The 19,711-nt window shown below is 36.4% G+C and overlaps 1 protein-coding gene across 8 annotated transcripts in view; it reads right to left on the reverse strand.

Annotated features, from left to right (window-relative positions):
- RBKS (ribokinase) overlaps positions 1-19,711 on the reverse strand; it is a 151,877-nt gene that overhangs the window by 115,773 nt on the left and 16,393 nt on the right. Inside the window, exon 3 of one of the 8 annotated variants that reach the window (XM_064295165.1) lies at positions 9,393-9,506. The exons of 6 other annotated variants lie outside the window; for them this stretch is intronic. In XM_064295165.1, the coding sequence (XP_064151235.1) occupies positions 9,393-9,474 (82 nt within the window). In that variant the 5' untranslated portion in view covers positions 9,475-9,506. Of the gene's footprint in view, positions 1-9,392; positions 16,898-19,711 lie in introns of those variants that run through there. One more of the 8 variants, XM_064295166.1, reaches the window with a different exon arrangement.

Here is a 19,711-nt window from a genome sequence, read left to right on the forward strand (position 1 = left end):
TTTTAAAGTCCCATTGTGATAATTCTATCATTACTATCATTTCTGTGTCTGTTTTCATAGGCTGATTTTTTTCTTTTCTTAGCGATTTTTCAGATTTTCCTGATTCTTTGCATGTCTGGTAATTTTTGATTGGATGCTAGGCATTGCAAATATAATATTATTGAGCATCTGAATTTTGTTGTTTCTCCAAAGGGTGTTGAATTTTGTCTTCTAGGCAGTTAAGTAACTTGTGGATCAGCTTGATTCTTTTGAGGATTGTGTTTGAGATTTGTTAGGGTGGTTTAAAGTAGTTTTACTATACCAGATGCCATTGAGTCAATTATGACTCATAGCCATCCCATGAATTAAAGAGTAGAAATGTGTTGCATAGGGTTTTCATGGCTGCGACCTTTGGAAGCAGGTTGACAGGACTTTCTTTCAAGGTAATTCTGGATGGGTTCAGACTGCCAATCTTTTGGTTAGTAGCCCAGTGTTTAACCATGTGCACCAACCAGGGACTACTATCCAAACAAACAAAACAACGCGTTGTTTTCTAGTTGATTCTGATCCATAATGACCCTATAGGACAGGTTAGCAGCCTAGATCTTAACCACTGTGCCACCAAATAAAAAACATTTACTAAGCTGTGGCCCTTCTGGGATCTCTACTGAATGCTCCAGGCATTCAACAATGTTTCTGGCTGGACAGAACTCAAATACCTCCCATTCCTACATAATTCCCAGGAATTGTTCAGCTTACAGCTCCTTAGTCATTGCCCAACTTTGTGGAGTTTCTCTCTAGGCATGTCCATTTAGTACTTAGCAACAGACTCAAGAGTTTTACCTGATTAGGTCCTTCCTCTCTAATATGCTTTCATACAAATTCCAGCTACCTTAGTCTCCCCAAAATATGAACTCTGTTTTCTTAACTCACTGATACTACCATGCTTTCCTTGGGTTTTCTCTCTGTGTGCCATGGTTAGGAACATGCCTCCAGGAATCACCTTGTTTGTTTTCTTTCTCTCCTAGATAACAATACTGTGCTACTGTTGTCTGATATCTGAAACAGTTGTTTCATATATTTTGTCCCATTTTCTAGTTCTTTATGGTGGGAGGTTACTAGGTTCTCCAACATGGTCAGAAGTAAATACTATTTGAATGAATGGTCTTCAGCCTGAAAGACACTTATACTCTAAAGTAGAGTTGGGATCATCAACCAAAACCCAATCTAAACCCACTGCTGTTGAGTCGATTCCGACTCAAAGCGACCCTATAGGACAGAGTAGAACTGCCCCACAGAGTTTCCAAGGAGCACCTGGCAGATTTGAACTGCTGACCTCTTGTTTAGCAGTTGCACACTTAACCACTGTGCCACCGATCACAGATGCCTATATATTCAATAAATAATACAATACAGTGAAGGCAGGGCAAAAATGCTGTGTATGATTGTAGCACAAGTAAAAAAGTAAACCAGTTATCACAATTAAAAACTGGAACAGATGTTATGTGATGGGAGTGCTTATAATCCTAGTTCAGGAATATGGTCAGAATGATGGAGACAAAGAGAGGTACATCTTTTATTCTTCCAATGTGGGCGAAACATATTAAAACATATGTTTTAAAATTAATATGCTACTTAATGTCAACTAATATTTTTTAGATAATCATATATATACCTCCATACTCCCAGCTGATAAGAGTCTTGGAGAAAGAACTTTGGATAGCGAGGTGGGGTATAAGCTAATTCTGGAGCTTGAAGCTGTAAGAGAGGGCAGGAGGAAGGCATATGTGTGTACGGGGGTTTAGTGAGTGAGGAATTGGACAAATATAGGATAGAAAAAGGGATGTGTGTGGGTACTGGGAAGTGGGGAAATCAGGAGGCAGAAAAACAGAGTGCGAAAGGAAGTAAGGGGACTAGGGCATATGTTAAAGCACTTGCTAAAGTTCCTGATGAGTAACTTTTCAACTCACTGAAGATGCTAAGAAAAGTAAGAATTTATGTAATAATAATAATGATAGTAACAAGTAATCGCAAAAACCATTTTTATGTTTAGTTTGAACATTAACTATAGTAAATTTTTAATTCCAAAATGACTTCCGTCACATTATAATTTTCTGGGCTACCTCTTCCTGCCATCTGCTGGTGTAGGCTAAGGGAATGCAAACTGATTTTAACTTTATCCTAAGAAAAACATAATTAGAAGGATAAATCAACAAAAGAAAAATAATGTATTCTGAATCAATTATTAAAAAAATTAGTTTATCTACTATTTTTGGGTTTTGGGACTCATGCTTCTTTCACACTCTGATCATCATGAATAATCAAGAACTAATTCCATTATACTTCAGCATCACAATACATTTATAAGATGCCGTAAGGCAGCCAACATCATCTTTGCTTCAAGAAGAAAATGAGAATCTCAGAAAAGAAATAGCTTATCAAAAATCACCTAGCTCCTAAGGGGCTGAGCCTGAATTTTAATTCCAATTTTCTGATTCTATCCCTATGGTCTTTCAACCACAATATGCTAGTTTCTTCACAATCAGTTTTCTCTCAATTTTGACTGTAATATTGGATATTCAATAGATGTAACAAATACTTGTTTAACTATCATTTATATAAAAAACCCAGGGCTGTCGAGTCGATTCTGACTATCATTTATATAAATACATTAAAAAAAAAAAAAAAACCTCTACTCAAAAAGATCTATAGTTCATTTCATTTCACCACTTATTCTTTCAACTGGCTCTAACTGATGTTACGAGGGAAAGGGTGGTGACCCTCCACTACAATGGCATAATAGATAGGTGTTCATTCTTAAAATATTTTTTGTATTTCAAATCACTTTGCACATCCTCTCCCTATGCCTGAAAGTTCTTTCTTCTTTTCTTTGCTGAACTAATCCATACCTATCCTTTAAAATTCAACTCAGATATCATTTCTTCTAGGAATCTTAATGTAACCATTCCAGTGTGGTCTGGGTGCCCTGCCTCTGCTCTCTAGCAACCTATGCATGTTTCTCTCATAGCATGTATCATATTCACTTCTGTATCATTATGGCCTACAGCTGTGCCTATATATACTATATGTTCAATAAAGATTTTTTGAAATAATACATTAATAATGGCAGATGCCATTTCTTCAGTGCTTGCCACATGATAAATGCTGCACTAAGCACTTTATGACTATTAATTCATTTCATTCTTAAAATAACCCCATGAGAAAGTTACTATTTTCATTTCCATTTCACAGATAAGGTAAATGAGAATCAAAGAGGTTAAAAAACATGCCCAAGTTCACCTTGCAGAAGATGGCAGAGCCAGGATTCACAAACCCAGTTTGGTCTAACTCCAAACCCATTATATGCTATTATCTACAAATGTACCTAAAACTCCTTCAGCCTACTTATAGTTCAGGTTTTTATAATTTCTTTTGTAATTTCTGGTAGCTATCTTTCTGAAGAACAGTGGTATTCTGCAAGCTGAGCCAAGGTGTTGAGATGGAAAAATCAAATAATGGTGCTCCTTTCCTAGAGTTCAGAAGGAATTAAGTTAATGGACAGAATGTTCTCAAATTTAACATCTTCTTAAAACCTTGGGAAAATTACCATTGTGTAAACTATAACCTAACAGAAGGGAGAACATAATTTCATATGAAATACAGTTAAATTTTATAGGTGAAACAGAGACTTACAGAAGTGGAGGAACATACCTTGCTCGTGGATAGGAAGACTTAACATTATAAAATTGTCTATTCTACCAAAAGTGATCTATACATTTAATGCAATTCTGATCCAAATTCCAACGACATTCTTTAACGAGATGGAGAAACAAATCACCAATTTCATATGGAAGGAAAAGAGGCCCCGGATAAATAAGGCATTACTGAAAAAGAAGAACAAAGTGGGAGGCCTTACTTTACCTGATTTTAGAACCTATTATACCGCTACAGTAGTCAAAACAGCCTGGTACTGGTACAACAACAGATACATGGACCAATGGAACAGAATTGAGAATCCAGACATAAATCCATCCACATATAAGCAGCTGATATTTGACAAAGGCCCCAAAACAAACAGTTAAGTGGGGAAAAGACAGTCTTTTTAACAAATGGTGCAGGCATAACTGGATATCCATCTGCAAAAAAATGAAACAAGACCCATACTTCACTCCATGCACAAAAACTAACTCAAAATGGACCAAAGACCTAAATATAAAATCTAAAACAATAAAGATCATGGAAGAAAAAATAGGGACAATGTTAGGAGCCCTAATACATGGCATAAACAGGATAGAAAACATTATAAAGAACACAGAAGAAACACTGGATAACTGGGAGCTCCTAAAAATCAAACACTTATGCTCATCCAAAGACTTCACCAAAAGAGTAAAAAGACTACCTACAAACTGGGAAAAAGTCTTTAGCTATGACATTTCTGATCAGCGCCTGATCTCTAAAATCTACATGATACTGCAAAAACTCAACTGCAAAAAGACAAATAACCCAATTAAAAAATGGGCAGAAGATAAATTTTATAGGTGAATATTTTATGGTAGGCCCCAGAAGCATCATAACTTCCTAGTGCTCTACAATCTTAATCAGTTTGAAACACAGTAATCTAAAGAGCAGTTTATTATAAAATCACATGTTAGAAATGAATTCAAATACATCACAACTCATAATAAATGCAAATGGTTACACTCTCCAGATAAATAAACACATAAATAAAATAAACCAAACCAACAAAATAGCTAAAATCTAGCTATGTGTTGTTTATTAGAGACCCACGTAAAACCTAAGGACAAGGAAGGTTTAAAGTAAAAAGATGGGAAAAGATATAACAGGCAAATACCAACTAAAACAAACCTGGATGGCTATATCGATATCAGACAAAATAATACCTTAGGGCAAAAAGAGATAACGATTGTCACTTCCTATTGCTAAAAGCTTATATTCAGCAGGAAAATGTAACAATTCTAAACTGAATGTAACTAATAAAATACTCTCAAAATATATAAAACAAAAATAAACATAACTGCAACGAGAAATTGACAAATCCACCATAATGGTAGGCAGATCATTTACACAAGTCCCTAAGTAATTGATAAATCAAGCAAAGAGAAGGCCTATTTGGCCTAATAAACAAATATGAAACACTACAGCGAAAAACCAGGAAATAAATATTCTTCTCAGATACACTGAACTTTTACAAAGACTGATCAGGTACTAGGCTATAAATCAAGCCTTTTCAAATTTCAAAGAATTAGTATATTTAGAAAATATTCTCTGACCTTAACAGGTTAACTTAGAAAGTTAATAATAAAAAGATAAGTAAAAAAGCCTCAGTTTGTAAAGAGATTAAAAAAGAAATAATAACAGTATTTATGAAATTCTGAATTGAATTATAACAACAAAAAAACACCCTACATATCAAAACAAGAAAACCCTGGCGGGGTAGTGGTTAATGAAAGGGTCGGCAGTTTGAATCCGCCAGGTGCTCCTTGGAAACTCTATGGGGCAGTTCTCCTCTGTCCTATAGGGTCGCTATGAGTAGGCATTGACTCGACAGCACTGGGTTTTATATCAAAACATGCAGCTATCGTTGTAACTAGAGAGACATTTCAAGTTCTAAATATTTATATTTAAATGTAATGAACACTGAAAAGTAGTGACTTATGCATACAATTAAATAAGTTTACAAAAGAACAACTGAATAAAGCTGTAGAAAAGTAGAAGAATCAAAATAATAGACAATAGTAGAAATTAATGAAATAGAAAACTAAGACAAAAGAGAGGCTTAACAAAGTCCAAGGCTATTTCTTTTTAAGCAAAAACAAAACAAAATAAAAACAGACCCACAGCCATTAAGTTGATTCAGACTCCTAGCAACCCCACAGGGTTTCCAAGGCTATAAATCTCTACAAAAGCAGACTGCCACATCTTTCTACTGTGGACCCGCTGGTGATTTCAAACCATTGACCTTTGGTCAGCAGTCAATTGCTTTAACCACTGAGCCACTAGGGCTCCTATTTCTTTTTTAAAGTATAACAGAATCAAAATATTTGGCAAGATTGATTTTTTAAAAATCATGAATAAACAATATTAGGACTAAAAAAGGAAACACACCTATAGTACAGATTAAAAATATCAAAAGAGATCACTGTGAGTTACTTTATTCCAATAAATTTGAAAGACTAAATTCTTTCTTACCTTATTGGAAAAGATATACCAGGCAAATATTGTTTATTCATCTTTCTCTTTTTGCACTAAGGTGTTATTTTGGTTGGTTTAGCACAAAGCCTAAAATTTCTTCCTAGAAACATGTAAATAATCAAAACAGGCTCAAGAAGAAATAGAAAATATTAAAAATCCTATAATCATTAGGGGGAAGTGAATCAGTAGTTAAAAGCTTCTTTCTACAAAAACACCATTCCAAGTTGGTTTCACAGGTGAGTTCTACCAAACATTCAAGGAATAGGTATCACCAATCATATACAAATTTGTTCAGAGAACAGAAAAAGGAAAAATACTCTCTAGCACATTTGATAAGGCAAATATAATCTTGATATCAAATTCAGACAAGGATGAATAAAGAAAGGTAATTAACAGATTGATCTCACTCATGAACCCTGATGAAAAAATAATGAACAAAATATTAGCAAATCAAATCATGCAATCAATAAAAAAACATAATACACAATGACTAAACTGGGTTTATTCCAGGAATGCAAAGGATTATTCTACATTAGAGAAATCTATTAATAAAATTTAACACATTATAGATTAAAGAGAAATATATACAAGAAAAAGGACTAGATAAAATTCCTCATCTATTTATTCATTAAATTAATTCAATAATTATTGAATACCTACTATGTACCAGGCATTATTCTAGGTGCCCGCACTAAAGCAGACAAAAATCACCGCCTTCATGGAGTTTCTTCTAATGGCAGTAGAAAATCTTAGCAAATTAGGAATAAAACATAACTTTCTTAATCTGATCCCATTGCTGTCGAGTCAATTCTAACTCACAGCGATCCTAAAGGACAGAGTAGAACCGACCCACAGTGTTTCCGAGGAGTGGCTGGTGGATTCAAACTGTTGACCTTTTTGTTAGCAGCTGAATGCTTTACTGCGCCACCAGGGTTGCTATGAGTCAGAAGGGGCTTGATGGCAACGTTTTTTTTTCTTAATCTAATAAAGGGAATGCTATAAAGCCTATATGAAATACCATAGGATTATCACACGTTAAAATTATTCCCTATAAAATCAGGACAAGACAAGGATGTTTACTATCAACATTTCTATTTCATGTTGTACTGGAGATGCCTAGCCAGTATACTGGAAACGCTGATGGCGTAGTGGTTAAGTGCCACGGCTGGTAACTAAAGGGTCGGCAGTTCAAATCCGCCAGGTGCTCCTTGGAAACTCTATGGGGCAGTTCTACTCTGTCCTATAGGGTTGCTATGAGTCGGAATTGACGGCAATGGGTTTAGCCAGTGTATAGGAAAAGAAAAAGAAATAAAAGTATAGGACTGATAAGAAACAAGTTTGTGTTCCCAAGAAATGTGGCAGTCCGCATAGAAATCCATAGAAAAATTACTGGAATTAATAACAGAGATCAACAAAGGTGGAAGATACAAATAAAAAGCTATTTTTGCAATAGCAACAAAATGTATAAAGGAGTTAGGAATAAATTTAACAAGTGATGCATAAGTCTCTTATTGAGAAAAGTATAAAACATAATTGAAACTCATTTAAAAAGACAAATAAATGGTTAAGAAGTCTCAATATAGAAAAGATTTTCCCCAAAGGGATACACAGATTTAATGCATATACAATAAAAATATAAACAGGGTATCCCATGGAACTTAAACTATTCTAAAATTCATATGCAAGAGCTTGTTATTGTTGTTAGCTGCCTTTGGGTCAATTTTGACTCAGAGCAACCCCATGTGACATAGCAGAACTGCCCCATAGGGTTCTCTTGGCTGTAATCTTTATGGAAGCAGATTGCTGGGTCTCTTTCCCATGGGAGTTGTTGGGTAGGTTCAGGCTGCTAACCTTTTGGTTAGCAGTTGAGTGCTTAACCACTGTGCCACCAGGGCAAAGGGCCAGAGACAGTCAAGACCACTTCAGAAAAAGAAGAACCAATGCAGGGGGCAAGGAGGGTGGCTGCTTACTAGATAAAAAGGTTTATTATAAAGTTATTTATTAGGAGACAGTATGATGTCAGTGTAGAAATAGACAAATTGACTAATAGACTAAAGAGTCCAGAATCAGACCTACACATACATGCAAATACGACATATGACAGTGCTGGCATTGCAGCTTCATAAAGATCAGTCTGTGAATACTGCTGAGACAACGTAAAAAAAAAAACGGATCCCTATCTTGTACCATATATGAAGTTCAATAACAGATATAACATTTAAAAGGCAAACTTTAAAACGTTCATAAGAAAATACAGAGAACAATCTTCATGAGCTCCAAGGATTTATGAGACACAAAAATTTGGTCACATGTACACACAAAACTTCCATGAACTAAAAGAGCATGCAAAGAAAGATCAAATCAACTTGTGACACAAATAACCATCAAAGGAATATGTAAATTATATACAGCAGTTAGTTGATCAAGACAAATGAAAAGTGTTCACACAAAAACTCGTATATAAATGCTCAAAAAAGCATAATTCATAATGTCCCAAAAGTGGAAGCAACTCAACTGACGAATGGATAAATAAAATGTATATTTATACAATGGAACATTACTCAGCAATAAAAAGAAACAAAAAACTGAAACATGCTACATGGATGAACTCTGAAAACATTATGCTAAGAAGCCAGACTCAAAAGGCTACATATTGCAGGATTCTATTTACAGAGGAGTCTAGACTAGGCAAACCGATGGACAGAAAGTAGACTAGTGATCGCCTAGGGTGAGGAGAGATGGGGTGGTTGGGAGGCTGGTTTCACTAAGGGCTGCAGGTTCCTTTTTGGGGTGATGGAAATGTTCTAAAATGACTGTGGCAATGGTTGCACAGCTCTATGAATATACTAAAAGCTACTGAATTGTACACTTTAAATAAGGAAATTGTATGGTATGTGAATTATATAAAGACATTAGTTTTTTTTTTTACTGAATTGTACACTTTAAATAAGGAAATTGTATGGTATGTGAATTATATAAAGACGTTAACAATGTCACTTTAATCAATAAGATATGCAAACATATAAAAACTGGCCAAAGACATGGACACACAGTTCACAGAGGAGCAAATACTAATGGCCCCCAAATGTGACCAGATGTTTAACATCTTTAGTAATAAAAAATTGCAGATTAAAATCCCAATATTGGCCATAACCACGGCTGCCAATTTGGCAGTGGTGATTTTTCATGCAACAGGGCACCTGGCTGAGGGTCAGTAGGGGCTGAAACCTGGACCTTGATCCTCTTGCCGCCATCTGCCTGGAAGGGGTGCCTCCGTGTCATTTGTACAAAATTATGTATGACCAGCAGCAGCCCTGGAGAAATAATTACACAAACATTGCATTGAAAATATTAAAAAGCTTGGTAATATAAAATATTGGGGATGATGTGAATACCATGAACTCATATACACAGTTGAGAATGTGAATTGATAGAACCATTTGGAAAACACTTTGGTATTACCCAATAAAGCTGAAGGTGTGTATGCCCAAATGTCGCAATTCTATCCCGATACTTTAGACTGAGGCACTCTTGAACATATGCCTCAGGAGACACATACAAGAACAGAAGCCTTATTTGTAACAGCAAAATAACTGGGAAAAAAGCTTATCAACAGTGGAGTGAATAAATAAATTGTATATTTACACAACAGAATGCCATATAGCAGAAACATGGATGAGTTTCAAAAATAATGCTGAGCTAAAAAAAAAAACAAGCTGCACAATACCATTCCACTCATATAAAATTAAAAATGAGGTAGGCTAAAAAACATATTGTTTAGAGGTAACGGCACATGTAGTAAAACTATAAAGTAAAAGCATATAAGTTGGCAGAAAATCCAGAATACTAATTATCTCTGGGGAGAGGAGGTTATATGATTGGGGAATGGCCCAAAGATGGCTCAAAGGCATTGGCAATGTTCTATTTCCTTAAGAGGGTAGAGGCACAGGGTGTTCGTTTTCTTTGCTATTACTCTTTAATGTTGTTTTAATCATCTAAAAAAAAAATCATCTACTGCTGCTATAACAGAAATACCAGAAGTGGATGGCCTTAACAAAGAGAAATTTATTCTGTCACAGTCTAGTAGGTTACAAGTCCAGATTCAGGGTGTCAGCTCCAGGGGTAGGTTTTCTCTCTCTGTTGGCTCTGGGGCAAAGTCCTTCTCATCAATCTCCCCCTGTACTAAGAGCTTCACTGCGCAAGAACCCTGGGTCCAAAGGATGTGCTTTACTCCCGTGCTTCTTTCTTGGTGGTATGATGACCCCAACTCTCTGTTTGCAGGCCACACCCCAGGGAAACTCCCTTTACATTGGATCAGGAAGCTGACCTGAGTAAGGGTGGTGTTACAATCCCAGCCCAATCCTCTTAAGGTAAAATTATAATCACAAAATGGAGGACAATCACACAATACTGGGAATCATGGACTAACCAGGTTAATACACACATTTTTGGGGGGACATAATTCAATCCATGACAAAAGTGTACATGTATGTCATATCTACAGTTTTGTCTGCATGATACATTTTGCTATAAAAAGATTAAAAAAAATAAGAGTGAGTCACAATCATTAACTTTAAATGTCCTGATCCAGGAAGAGGTTAGGGATACAGGTCAGCATGCCGCTGCTCGAATTTTCATTTAGTACATTACAAATAAAAAAATTTCAATCTCTATGGCTGGCTGAATTGAGACAAAAGCTGTCTCTCGTACCAATCAAAGCAATAAATCACTTATAAGAGCTAATCTGTGGGCCCTACCCTTGAGAAGTACAGTGAATATCACAACAATTTCTGCCAGTAAACATCCTCTTGCACCTTCCAATACATTCTGTGTCTCTAAGATTATTAAACTGGAGAATTAAAAAAATTAAAATGAAATAAAAATTTAAGAATAAAAAAAATTCTACTATGTTTGTGGACTCCCATCCCAGCCCATCGCCTTCGAGTCGATTCCGACTCATAGACCTAAGCAAATGTCTTAGCTGGAAAGCAAAATAGGCCAATTAATGAATAAAGGCTTTATTTATGCTAGCATGGAGGAAAATAACTGTCAACACAAATAAAATTTTAATTAACAAATTAACATAATGCTTACAGCAAAAGGATCTTTGGTGGCATTTGTTAACTTAATTGCAGAGTAAGTCTCCGAATGCTGGCCAATCCCATTTTCTCTTTCTTAGAAACGCTGCCTAGTCTATAACCCCTGCAGAAGTGTCAGTACTCTGGGGCTCAGAACCCTGGGCTCCCTACACTGCAGCTGATTGCACTGGGGTACTTGATCCAAGAGCAGTCAGTGATTTACATTCAGGGTCTGAATCCAAAACATAAACTAGGCTCAATAACATTCTCTCTCTTGGGAATCCGGACTAAGAAACGTGACAAGAATGAGGCAGTTTACTATGTGAGCTGAAGCTGAATGGACACCGTGAAACACAAAGTAGCCCATGACACTGGCAGAGTTGGAAGGGAGCCTTAACTACACCACCAGAGACAGCCTTTACGTAGAGAGGAGAGTGGAGTACAGAACAGACATGCAGAGGGTAGCTCAGTCAAATAATGATGGAGTATTAAAGATCCAAGAACTATCGAGTCCCTAGGATCCAGGAAGACCTTCCTCTGGTTCCTGCTCTTCCTGAAACCTGGCTGTTCAGTTATTTCTGGGCCACTTTACAAAAAACTATCAATTACTCAAGGTAACTTAAATGATTATCTGCTCGTTATAACCCAAAGAGCTAACCGATTCAGTAACACGCTGCCTTGGTTGCAGCTGTCATTAGGTTAAAGTTCTGCTAGAATCAGGATCCCCACGGACACTCTACACAGCCTTTATTCTTGGCACAACCATGGCAGGCAAGTGTTCTTTCATTCACTTCACAGATATTTACTAACTATCATGAGTAAAGTACTATGGTAATTTGAAAGGGCTTAAAACAAACACATACTTAATCCTGATAACAAAGAGGACATTAATTTCCTAATTATCCTTAACCATTTTAGATAATATCCTGCCTTTTTTCTTTATGGTCTTAACATCATACCAAAGAACTGCTTATTATTTTAATCAAGGCAGCCTTTAGTTACCATAGGATTTGTGCTAGAATATCTGGTTGAAATCTTACATAATTAAAAACGTAGATCTGTATTTCTCACATCAAAATGAAGACTTCTATTCAGAGAAAAGAATCAATATCACTGCTAGCACAGCCTATGGATTATAACTTTTTAAACCAAGGCTAAAAATCCAGATGTAAAATACAATTTGTAAAAGGCACTTAAAAAACTGTTGCACAAGGTACTTTCTGCACTCCTAGAGAATTGCACTTGAAGATATTTTTGAACACTGAAGCAAAAAGCCAATATTTAATATGTGCTGTATTTGGGAAACAAACCAAAACAACCAACCAATCAACCAACAACAAAAAACCCCAAGCCCTCAAACAAGCAAAGTCCTCAAGTTTTACTTAGAAAACAAGTCAACCATGTATACACAAAGATGATTTACTGTCTTCTTCTTGCAGATACATAAGAAATGGCCCATGTCAAGCTACTAATATAAAAATTGTGAAAAAAATAAAGGCAATGGAAATATTTTATTATTTTATTGTGCTTTAGATGGAAGTTTACAGCACAAATTAGTTTCTCATTCAAAAACTTATACACAAATTGTTTTGTGGCATTGGTTGCAATCCCGGCTTTGTGCCTGCACTGTCCCTGTTTCCCTTTACACCCTGGGTTCCCTGAGTTCATTAGTCCTGTTTTCCTGTCCCTTCCTGCCTTCTCCTCTTCGCTTTTGGGCAGGTGATGCCCATGTGGTCTCGTATACTTGATTGAACTAAGAAGCACGTTCCTCACATGTTTCATAGGCCTGACTAACCTTCGGCTAAAAGGTGGACTTCAGGAGTGGCTTTGTTTCTGAGTTAGCAGGTGTCTGGGGGCCACAGTCTCAGGGGTTCCTCCAGTCCCTGTCAGACCAGTTAAGTCTGGTCTTTTTTTATGAATTTGAATTTTGATCTACATTTTTCTCCAGGTCTGGCCTGGACCATGTATTGTGATCCCTGACAGAGTAGTCGGTGGTGGTAGGCAGGCATCATCTAGTACTTTTGGGCTTAGGCAGGTGGGGCTGTGGTTCATTAGTCCTTTGGACTAATATTTTCTTTGTGTCTTTGGTTTTCTTCATTTTCCTTTGCTCCGGACGAGATGGGACCAATAGCTGTATCTTACATGGCTGTTCCAAAGCTTTTAAGACCCCAGATGTTACTCACCAAGGTAGGATGTGGAACATTTTCTTTATGAACTGTCTTGTCAATTGACCTAGATGTCCCCCGAGACCATGGTCCCCAGTCCTCAGCCCCAGTAACTCGGTCCCTCAAGGTTTTTGGATGTGTCTAGGAAGCTTCTATGACTTTGCCTTGGTTAAATTGTGCCGACTTTCCCTATATCGTGTGTTGTCTTTCCCTTCACTAAAGTTAACATCTGTCTACTATCTAGTTAGTGATTTTCCCTCCCCATCCTTCAAAGATTGCTTTTTTCTGTTTGTAAGTCTTTTCTTGGGCTCTTATAATAGTGGTCTCATACAATATTTGTCCTTTTGTGACTGACTTATTTCACTAAGTACAATGCTCTCCACATTCATCCATGTTGTGAGATGTCTGATGGATTCATGGTTGTTCTTTATTGTTGCATAGTATTCCATTGTGTGTGTACCATAATTTATCATTTACCTGTTGATGGGCATTTAGGTTGTTTCCATCTTTTTGCTATTGTGAATAATGATGCAATGAACATGGGTGTGTATATGTCTATTCGTGTGATGGCTCTTACTTTTCTAGGATATAGTCCTAGGAGTGGGATTGCTGGATTATATAGTATTTCTAATTCTAGCTTTTTAAGGAAGTGCCACATCATTTTACATGGTGGTTGTACCATTTTACACTCCAACCAGCTGTGCATAAGAGTTCCAATCTCCCCAACATTTATTATTTTCTGTTTCTTTGATTAGTGCCAGTAATGTCAGGGTGAGATGGTATCTCATTACAGTTTTGATTTGCATTTCTCTAATGGCTAATGATCGCAAGAATTTCTTCATGTGTCTATTAGCTGCCTGAATGTCTTTTTTGGTGAAGCGTCTATTCATCCCATTTTGAAATTGGATTGTATGTCTTTCTGTTGTTGACTTGAAGTATTCAATAGATTTTAGAGATTAAGACCTTTGTGGGATATGTCACAGTCAAATTTTTTTCCTCAGTTTGTAGGTTCTTTTTTTACTCTTTTGATGAAGTCTTTTGATGAGCTTAAGCGTTTAATTTTTAGGAATTCCCAGTTATCTAGTTTATCTTCTGGTGTTTGTGCATTGTTAGTTATAGTTTGTGTTCTATTTATGCCATGTATTTTTTTTTTTTTTTTATTAGGACCTCTAGTGTTGTCCCTATTTCTTATTCCATGATCTTCATCATTTTATGTTTTATATTTAGGTCTTTGATCCATTTTCAGTTTGTTGTGTATGGTATGAGGTATGGGTCTTGTTCATTTTTTTTTTTTTAACTGATGGAGATCCAGTTTTGCCAGCACCATTTGTTAAAAAGACTATCTTTTCCCCATTTAATGGACTTTGGTCTATTGTCAAAGATAAGCTGAACAGAAGGGGATGGATTTATGTCTGGGTTCTCGACTCTATTCCACTGGTCTTTGTGTCTGTTGCTGTACCAGTACCAGGCTGTTTTGACTACTGTGGCTGGCTGTGCAATAGATTCTGAAATCAGGGAGTGTAAGGCCTCCTACTTTTTTCTTTTTTTTTTTAAATAATGCTTTTTTTTTTATCTGGGGCGTCTTTCCACATAAAGTTGGTGATAAGTTTTTCCATCTCATTAAAGAATGCTGCTGGTATTTGGATCAGGATTGCATTATATCTGTAGATTACTTTGGGTAGAATTGACATTTTCACAATGTTGAGTCTTCCTATCTATGAGCATGGTGTGTTTTTTCATTTACATAGTTCCCTTTAGGTTTCTTGAAATAGCGTTTTATAGTTTTCTTCATATAGATCTTTTACATCCCTGGTTAGATTTATTCCTAAGTATTTTATCTTTTTAGGAGTTATTATACATGGTCTGGTGGCATAGCGGCTAAGTGCTATGGCTGCTAATCAAGATGTCAGCAGTTCAAATCCACCAGGCGCTCCTTGGAAACTCTATGGGGCAGTTAGAACTCTGCCCTATAGGGTCACTATGAGTCAGAATCAACTCGACAGCAGTAGGTTTGGTTTTTTGGTTTGTTATAAAATGGTATTGTTTTCCTGATTTCCTTGTCAAAGTTCTCTTTGCTCATGTATACGAATCCAACTGATTTTTGTATGTTGATCTTGTATCCCGCTACGCTGCTGAGGCTTTCTATTAGTTCCAGGAGTTTTCTTGGGAAGTCTTTGGGGTTCTCTATGTATAGTATCATATCATCTGTGGATAGGGATATTTTTACTTCTTCCTTTCTAACTTAGATGTGTTTTATTTCTTTTTCTTGCTTTACTGCTCTAGCTAGGACTTCCAGCACAATGTTAAATAGGAGTGGTGATAAAGAGCATCCCTGTCTTGTTACTGTTCTCAGGGGAATGCTTTCAGCCTCTATTTAGAATGATGTTGGCTGTTGGTTTTGTACTAAAAAAAAAAAACAAAAAACAAACCCGTTGCCCTTGAATTGATTCTGACTCATAGTGACCCTATAGGACAGAGTAGAACTGCACCACAGAGTTTCCAAGGAGTGGCTGGTAGCTTCGAACTTCTGACCTTTTGGTTAGCAGCCATAGCTTTCAATCACTGTGCCACCAGGGCCATTTATTATGTTGAGGAATTTCCTTTCTATTCCTATTTTATAGAGAAGTTTTATCAGGAATGGGTGTTGGACTTTATCAAATGCCATTTCTGCATCGATTCAGATGATCATGTGATTCTTTTCTTTTGTTCTATTTTTGTGGCTGATTATGTTGATTGGTTTTCTAATGTTGAACCATCCTTGCATACTTGGTATGAATCCTACTTGGTTGTGTTATTTTTTTAATATGATGCTAAATCCTATTGACTAGAATTTTGCTGACAATTTTTGCATTTATATTCACGAAAGATACTGGTCTGTAATTTCATTATTTTTCTGTAGTGTCTTTGCCTGGCTTTAATATCAGGGCTATGCTGGCTTTATAAATGAATTTGGGAGTATTCCTTCATTTCTATGCTCTGAAATAGTCTGAGTAGTACTGGTGTGAGCTCTTCTCTGAATGTTTGGTAGAACTCTCCAGTGAAGCCACCTGTGCTAGGGCTTTTTTTTTTTGTTGGGATTTTTTTTTTTTAATTACTCTTTGATCTCTTGTTACAGGTCTGTTCAGATTTTCTATCTCAGTTTGTGTTAGTTTAGGTAGGCAGTGTGTTTCTAGAAATTTGTCCATTTCCTCTAGGTTCTCAAATTTGCTGGGAGTATAATTTTTCATAGTATTCTGTTATGGTTCTTTTTAATTCAGTTAGGTCTGCTGTAATGTCCTCATCTAATTTCTTATTTGGATTGTTTGCTTCCTCTCCTGTTTTTTCAGTCTGGCCAATGGTTTGCCCACTTTGTTGATCTTTTAAAGAACCAACCTTTGGTTTTCTTAATTCTTCCTACTGTTTTTCAGTTCTCTATTTCATTTATTTCTGCTCTAATCTTTATTATTTCCTGTCTTCTGGTGCCTGTGGGCTTTTTTTTTTTTTTTTCTGCTCTCTTTGTGTTTTTTCAAGTTGTAGGGCTAATGTTTTGATTTTAGCTCATTCTTCTTTTTTGGTGGGTGCATTATTACTATAAACTGACCTTTGAATACTGCTTTTGCTGTGTCCCAAAGGTTTTCGTCCTATGTTTTCATTCTCATTTGATTCTAGAAATTTTTTGATTCCCTATTTGATTTCTCCTATTACTCAGATGTTTTTAAGCAAGGTGTTATTCAGTTTCCATGCATTTGATTTTTTTTTTCCTTGCTCTTCCTCTTATTGATTTCTACTTTTATGGCATTGTGATGAGACAGAATGCTTTGTGTTACTTCCATGTTTCGGATTTTATTGTGGGTTGTTTTGTGGTCTAAAATGTGTTCTATTCTGGAGGATGTTCCATGTGTGTTGGAAAAGAATGCATACTTTTCTGCTGCTGGGTGGTGTCATGGATTGAACTGTGTCCTCCAAAAGTATGTGTCAACTCGGCTAGGCTACAATTTCCAGTATTGTATTGTTGTCCTCCATTTTGAGATCTGATGCAATCTTCCTGTGTTATAAATCCTATCTTTGACCGTGGTTAGTGAGGCAAGATGAGGTTATGTTAGGAGGATTACAGTGGGACAAAACACCTTTACTCAGGTCACAGGGGAGTACGGGGTATTTCCCTGGGCTGTGGCCTGCATCACCTTTTATCTTACAAGTCATAAAAGGTGAGAGAAAAGAGCAGAGAGATAGGGACCTCATACCACCCATAAAGAAGTGCCGGAAGTAGAGCGTGTCATTGGACCAGGGGTCCTTGTGCTGAGAAGCTTCTAGACCAGGGGAAGACTGATGACAGGGACCTTCCGTCAGAGCTGACAAAGAAAACTCTCCTCAGTGAGCTGGCACCCTGAATTCAGACTTCTCGTCTCCTAAACTGTGAGAGAATAAACTTTTGTTTGTTAAAGCCATACACTTGTGGTACTTCTGTTATAGCAGTAGTAGATAACTAAAACAGGAGGAGTGTTCTATATTTGTCTATGAGGTCAAGTTGGCTGATTGTGGCCTTGTGATCTTCTGTATCTTTGCTGAGTTTCTTTCTAGATGTTCTGTCTTTTACCAAGAGTAGTGTGTTGAAGTCTCCTACTATTATTGTGTAACTGTCTATTTTTCTTTTCAATGCTTTTAGAGTTTTATGTATTTTGTAGCCCTGTCATTGGGTGTGTAAGTATTTACTAGGGTTATGTCTTCTGGGCAGACTGTCCCTTTAATCATTATACAATGTCCTTGTCTTTTATGGTTGATTTTGCCTTAAAATATATTTTGTCTGAGATTAGTATTGCCACTCCTGCTCTTTTTTGGTTACTGTTTGCTTGATATGTTTTTTCTTCCCTTTGATTTTTAACATATTTATATCTTTATGTCTAAGGTGTGTTTCTTGTAGGCAGCATACTGATGGGCTGTGCTCGGCATATTGATGGTTTGTGCTTTTTTAATCCATTCTGCCACTCTGTGTCTTCATGGGTACATTTAAGCCATTTCCATTCCATGTGATTATTGATAAGTATGAGTTTATTGTTGTCGTATTGTTGAGCCTTTTTTTTTTTGTAGTTCTGACATTTTCTTTCTTCCCCTTGCTTTTCTCTGCTGAGTTCCTTTTGTTTGTGGATTTTCTTTCGTTATTACACATTTTGCATTTACTGAATTTTTTGGGTTTACGTTTTCCTTCTTTTTTATTTTGATGCGTAGGTTTGTTAACTTTCTTTGTGGTTACCTTGAAATTTACCCTTATTATCCTAAGTTTGAACCAGTCTCTTATTACTTGGCAAACCCTGGTGGCATAGTGGTTAAGTGCTAAAGCTGCTAACCAAAAGTTTGGCAGTTTGAATCTACAAGGTGCTCCTGGGAAACTCTAAGGGCCAGTTCTACTCTGTCCTATAGGGTCACTATGAGTTGGAATTGACTTGACAGCAAGGGGTTTCTTATTACTTATTTCTTATTACTTGACTTCCTCCGCATGTGAAAAATTGTATACTACACTGTTTATTCCCCATTTTAATGTTTAGACATTGTCATTGTTTACAGACCAATGTCTCTGTTTCCCTGTTTCAGGTCTTTTAGCTTTGTTTTATTATTAAGAACTGTTTACCTAGGTTGGTATCTGGTTGATGCTGTCCTATGTCCTAGACTCAGGTTGTTGTCTGAAGTTGTTGGTTCTCTAACTGAAGGACTCCCTTAACATTTAAGTTTGGTTTCGTATTTTTAAATTCCCTTAATTTTTGTTCATCTGGAAATGTCCTGATTTCGCTATCATATTTGGAGAGAGTTTTGCATGATATACTACTCTTGTGTGGCAGTTTTTTTCTTTCAAGGTTTTATATATGTCATTCCATTGCCTTTTTGCCTGTATAGTTTCTGCCGAAAAATCAGAGCTTAGTCTTATTGTTTCTCTTTGTATGTGACTATGCTCAAACTGCTCTCAGAATTTCTTCTTTGGCTTTGGGAATGTGATTATGATATGTATTGGTGACTTTCTTTTGGGATCTATCCTATATGGGGTTCATTAAGCTTTCTGGATGGTAAACTTTTTGTCTTTCATGATGTTTGTGAAGTTTTCTGCTAACAAATCTCCCACAATCTTCTCTGTGTTTTACATTTTATCCCCCTGTTCTGGAATTCTGATCACAAGCAAATTTTTGTTCTTCATTGTGTCCCACATAATTCTTAAGTTTTCTTCATTATTTTCTCTGATTTTCCCTCAAACAATGTGGTGTCTGTGGATTTGTCTTCAATCTTGCTGATTCTGTCTTCCGTTGTTTC

The sequence above is a fragment of the Loxodonta africana genome, chromosome 12 (assembly GCF_030014295.1).
Source record: "Loxodonta africana isolate mLoxAfr1 chromosome 12, mLoxAfr1.hap2, whole genome shotgun sequence".
Lineage (NCBI taxonomy): Eukaryota > Metazoa > Chordata > Mammalia > Proboscidea > Elephantidae > Loxodonta > Loxodonta africana.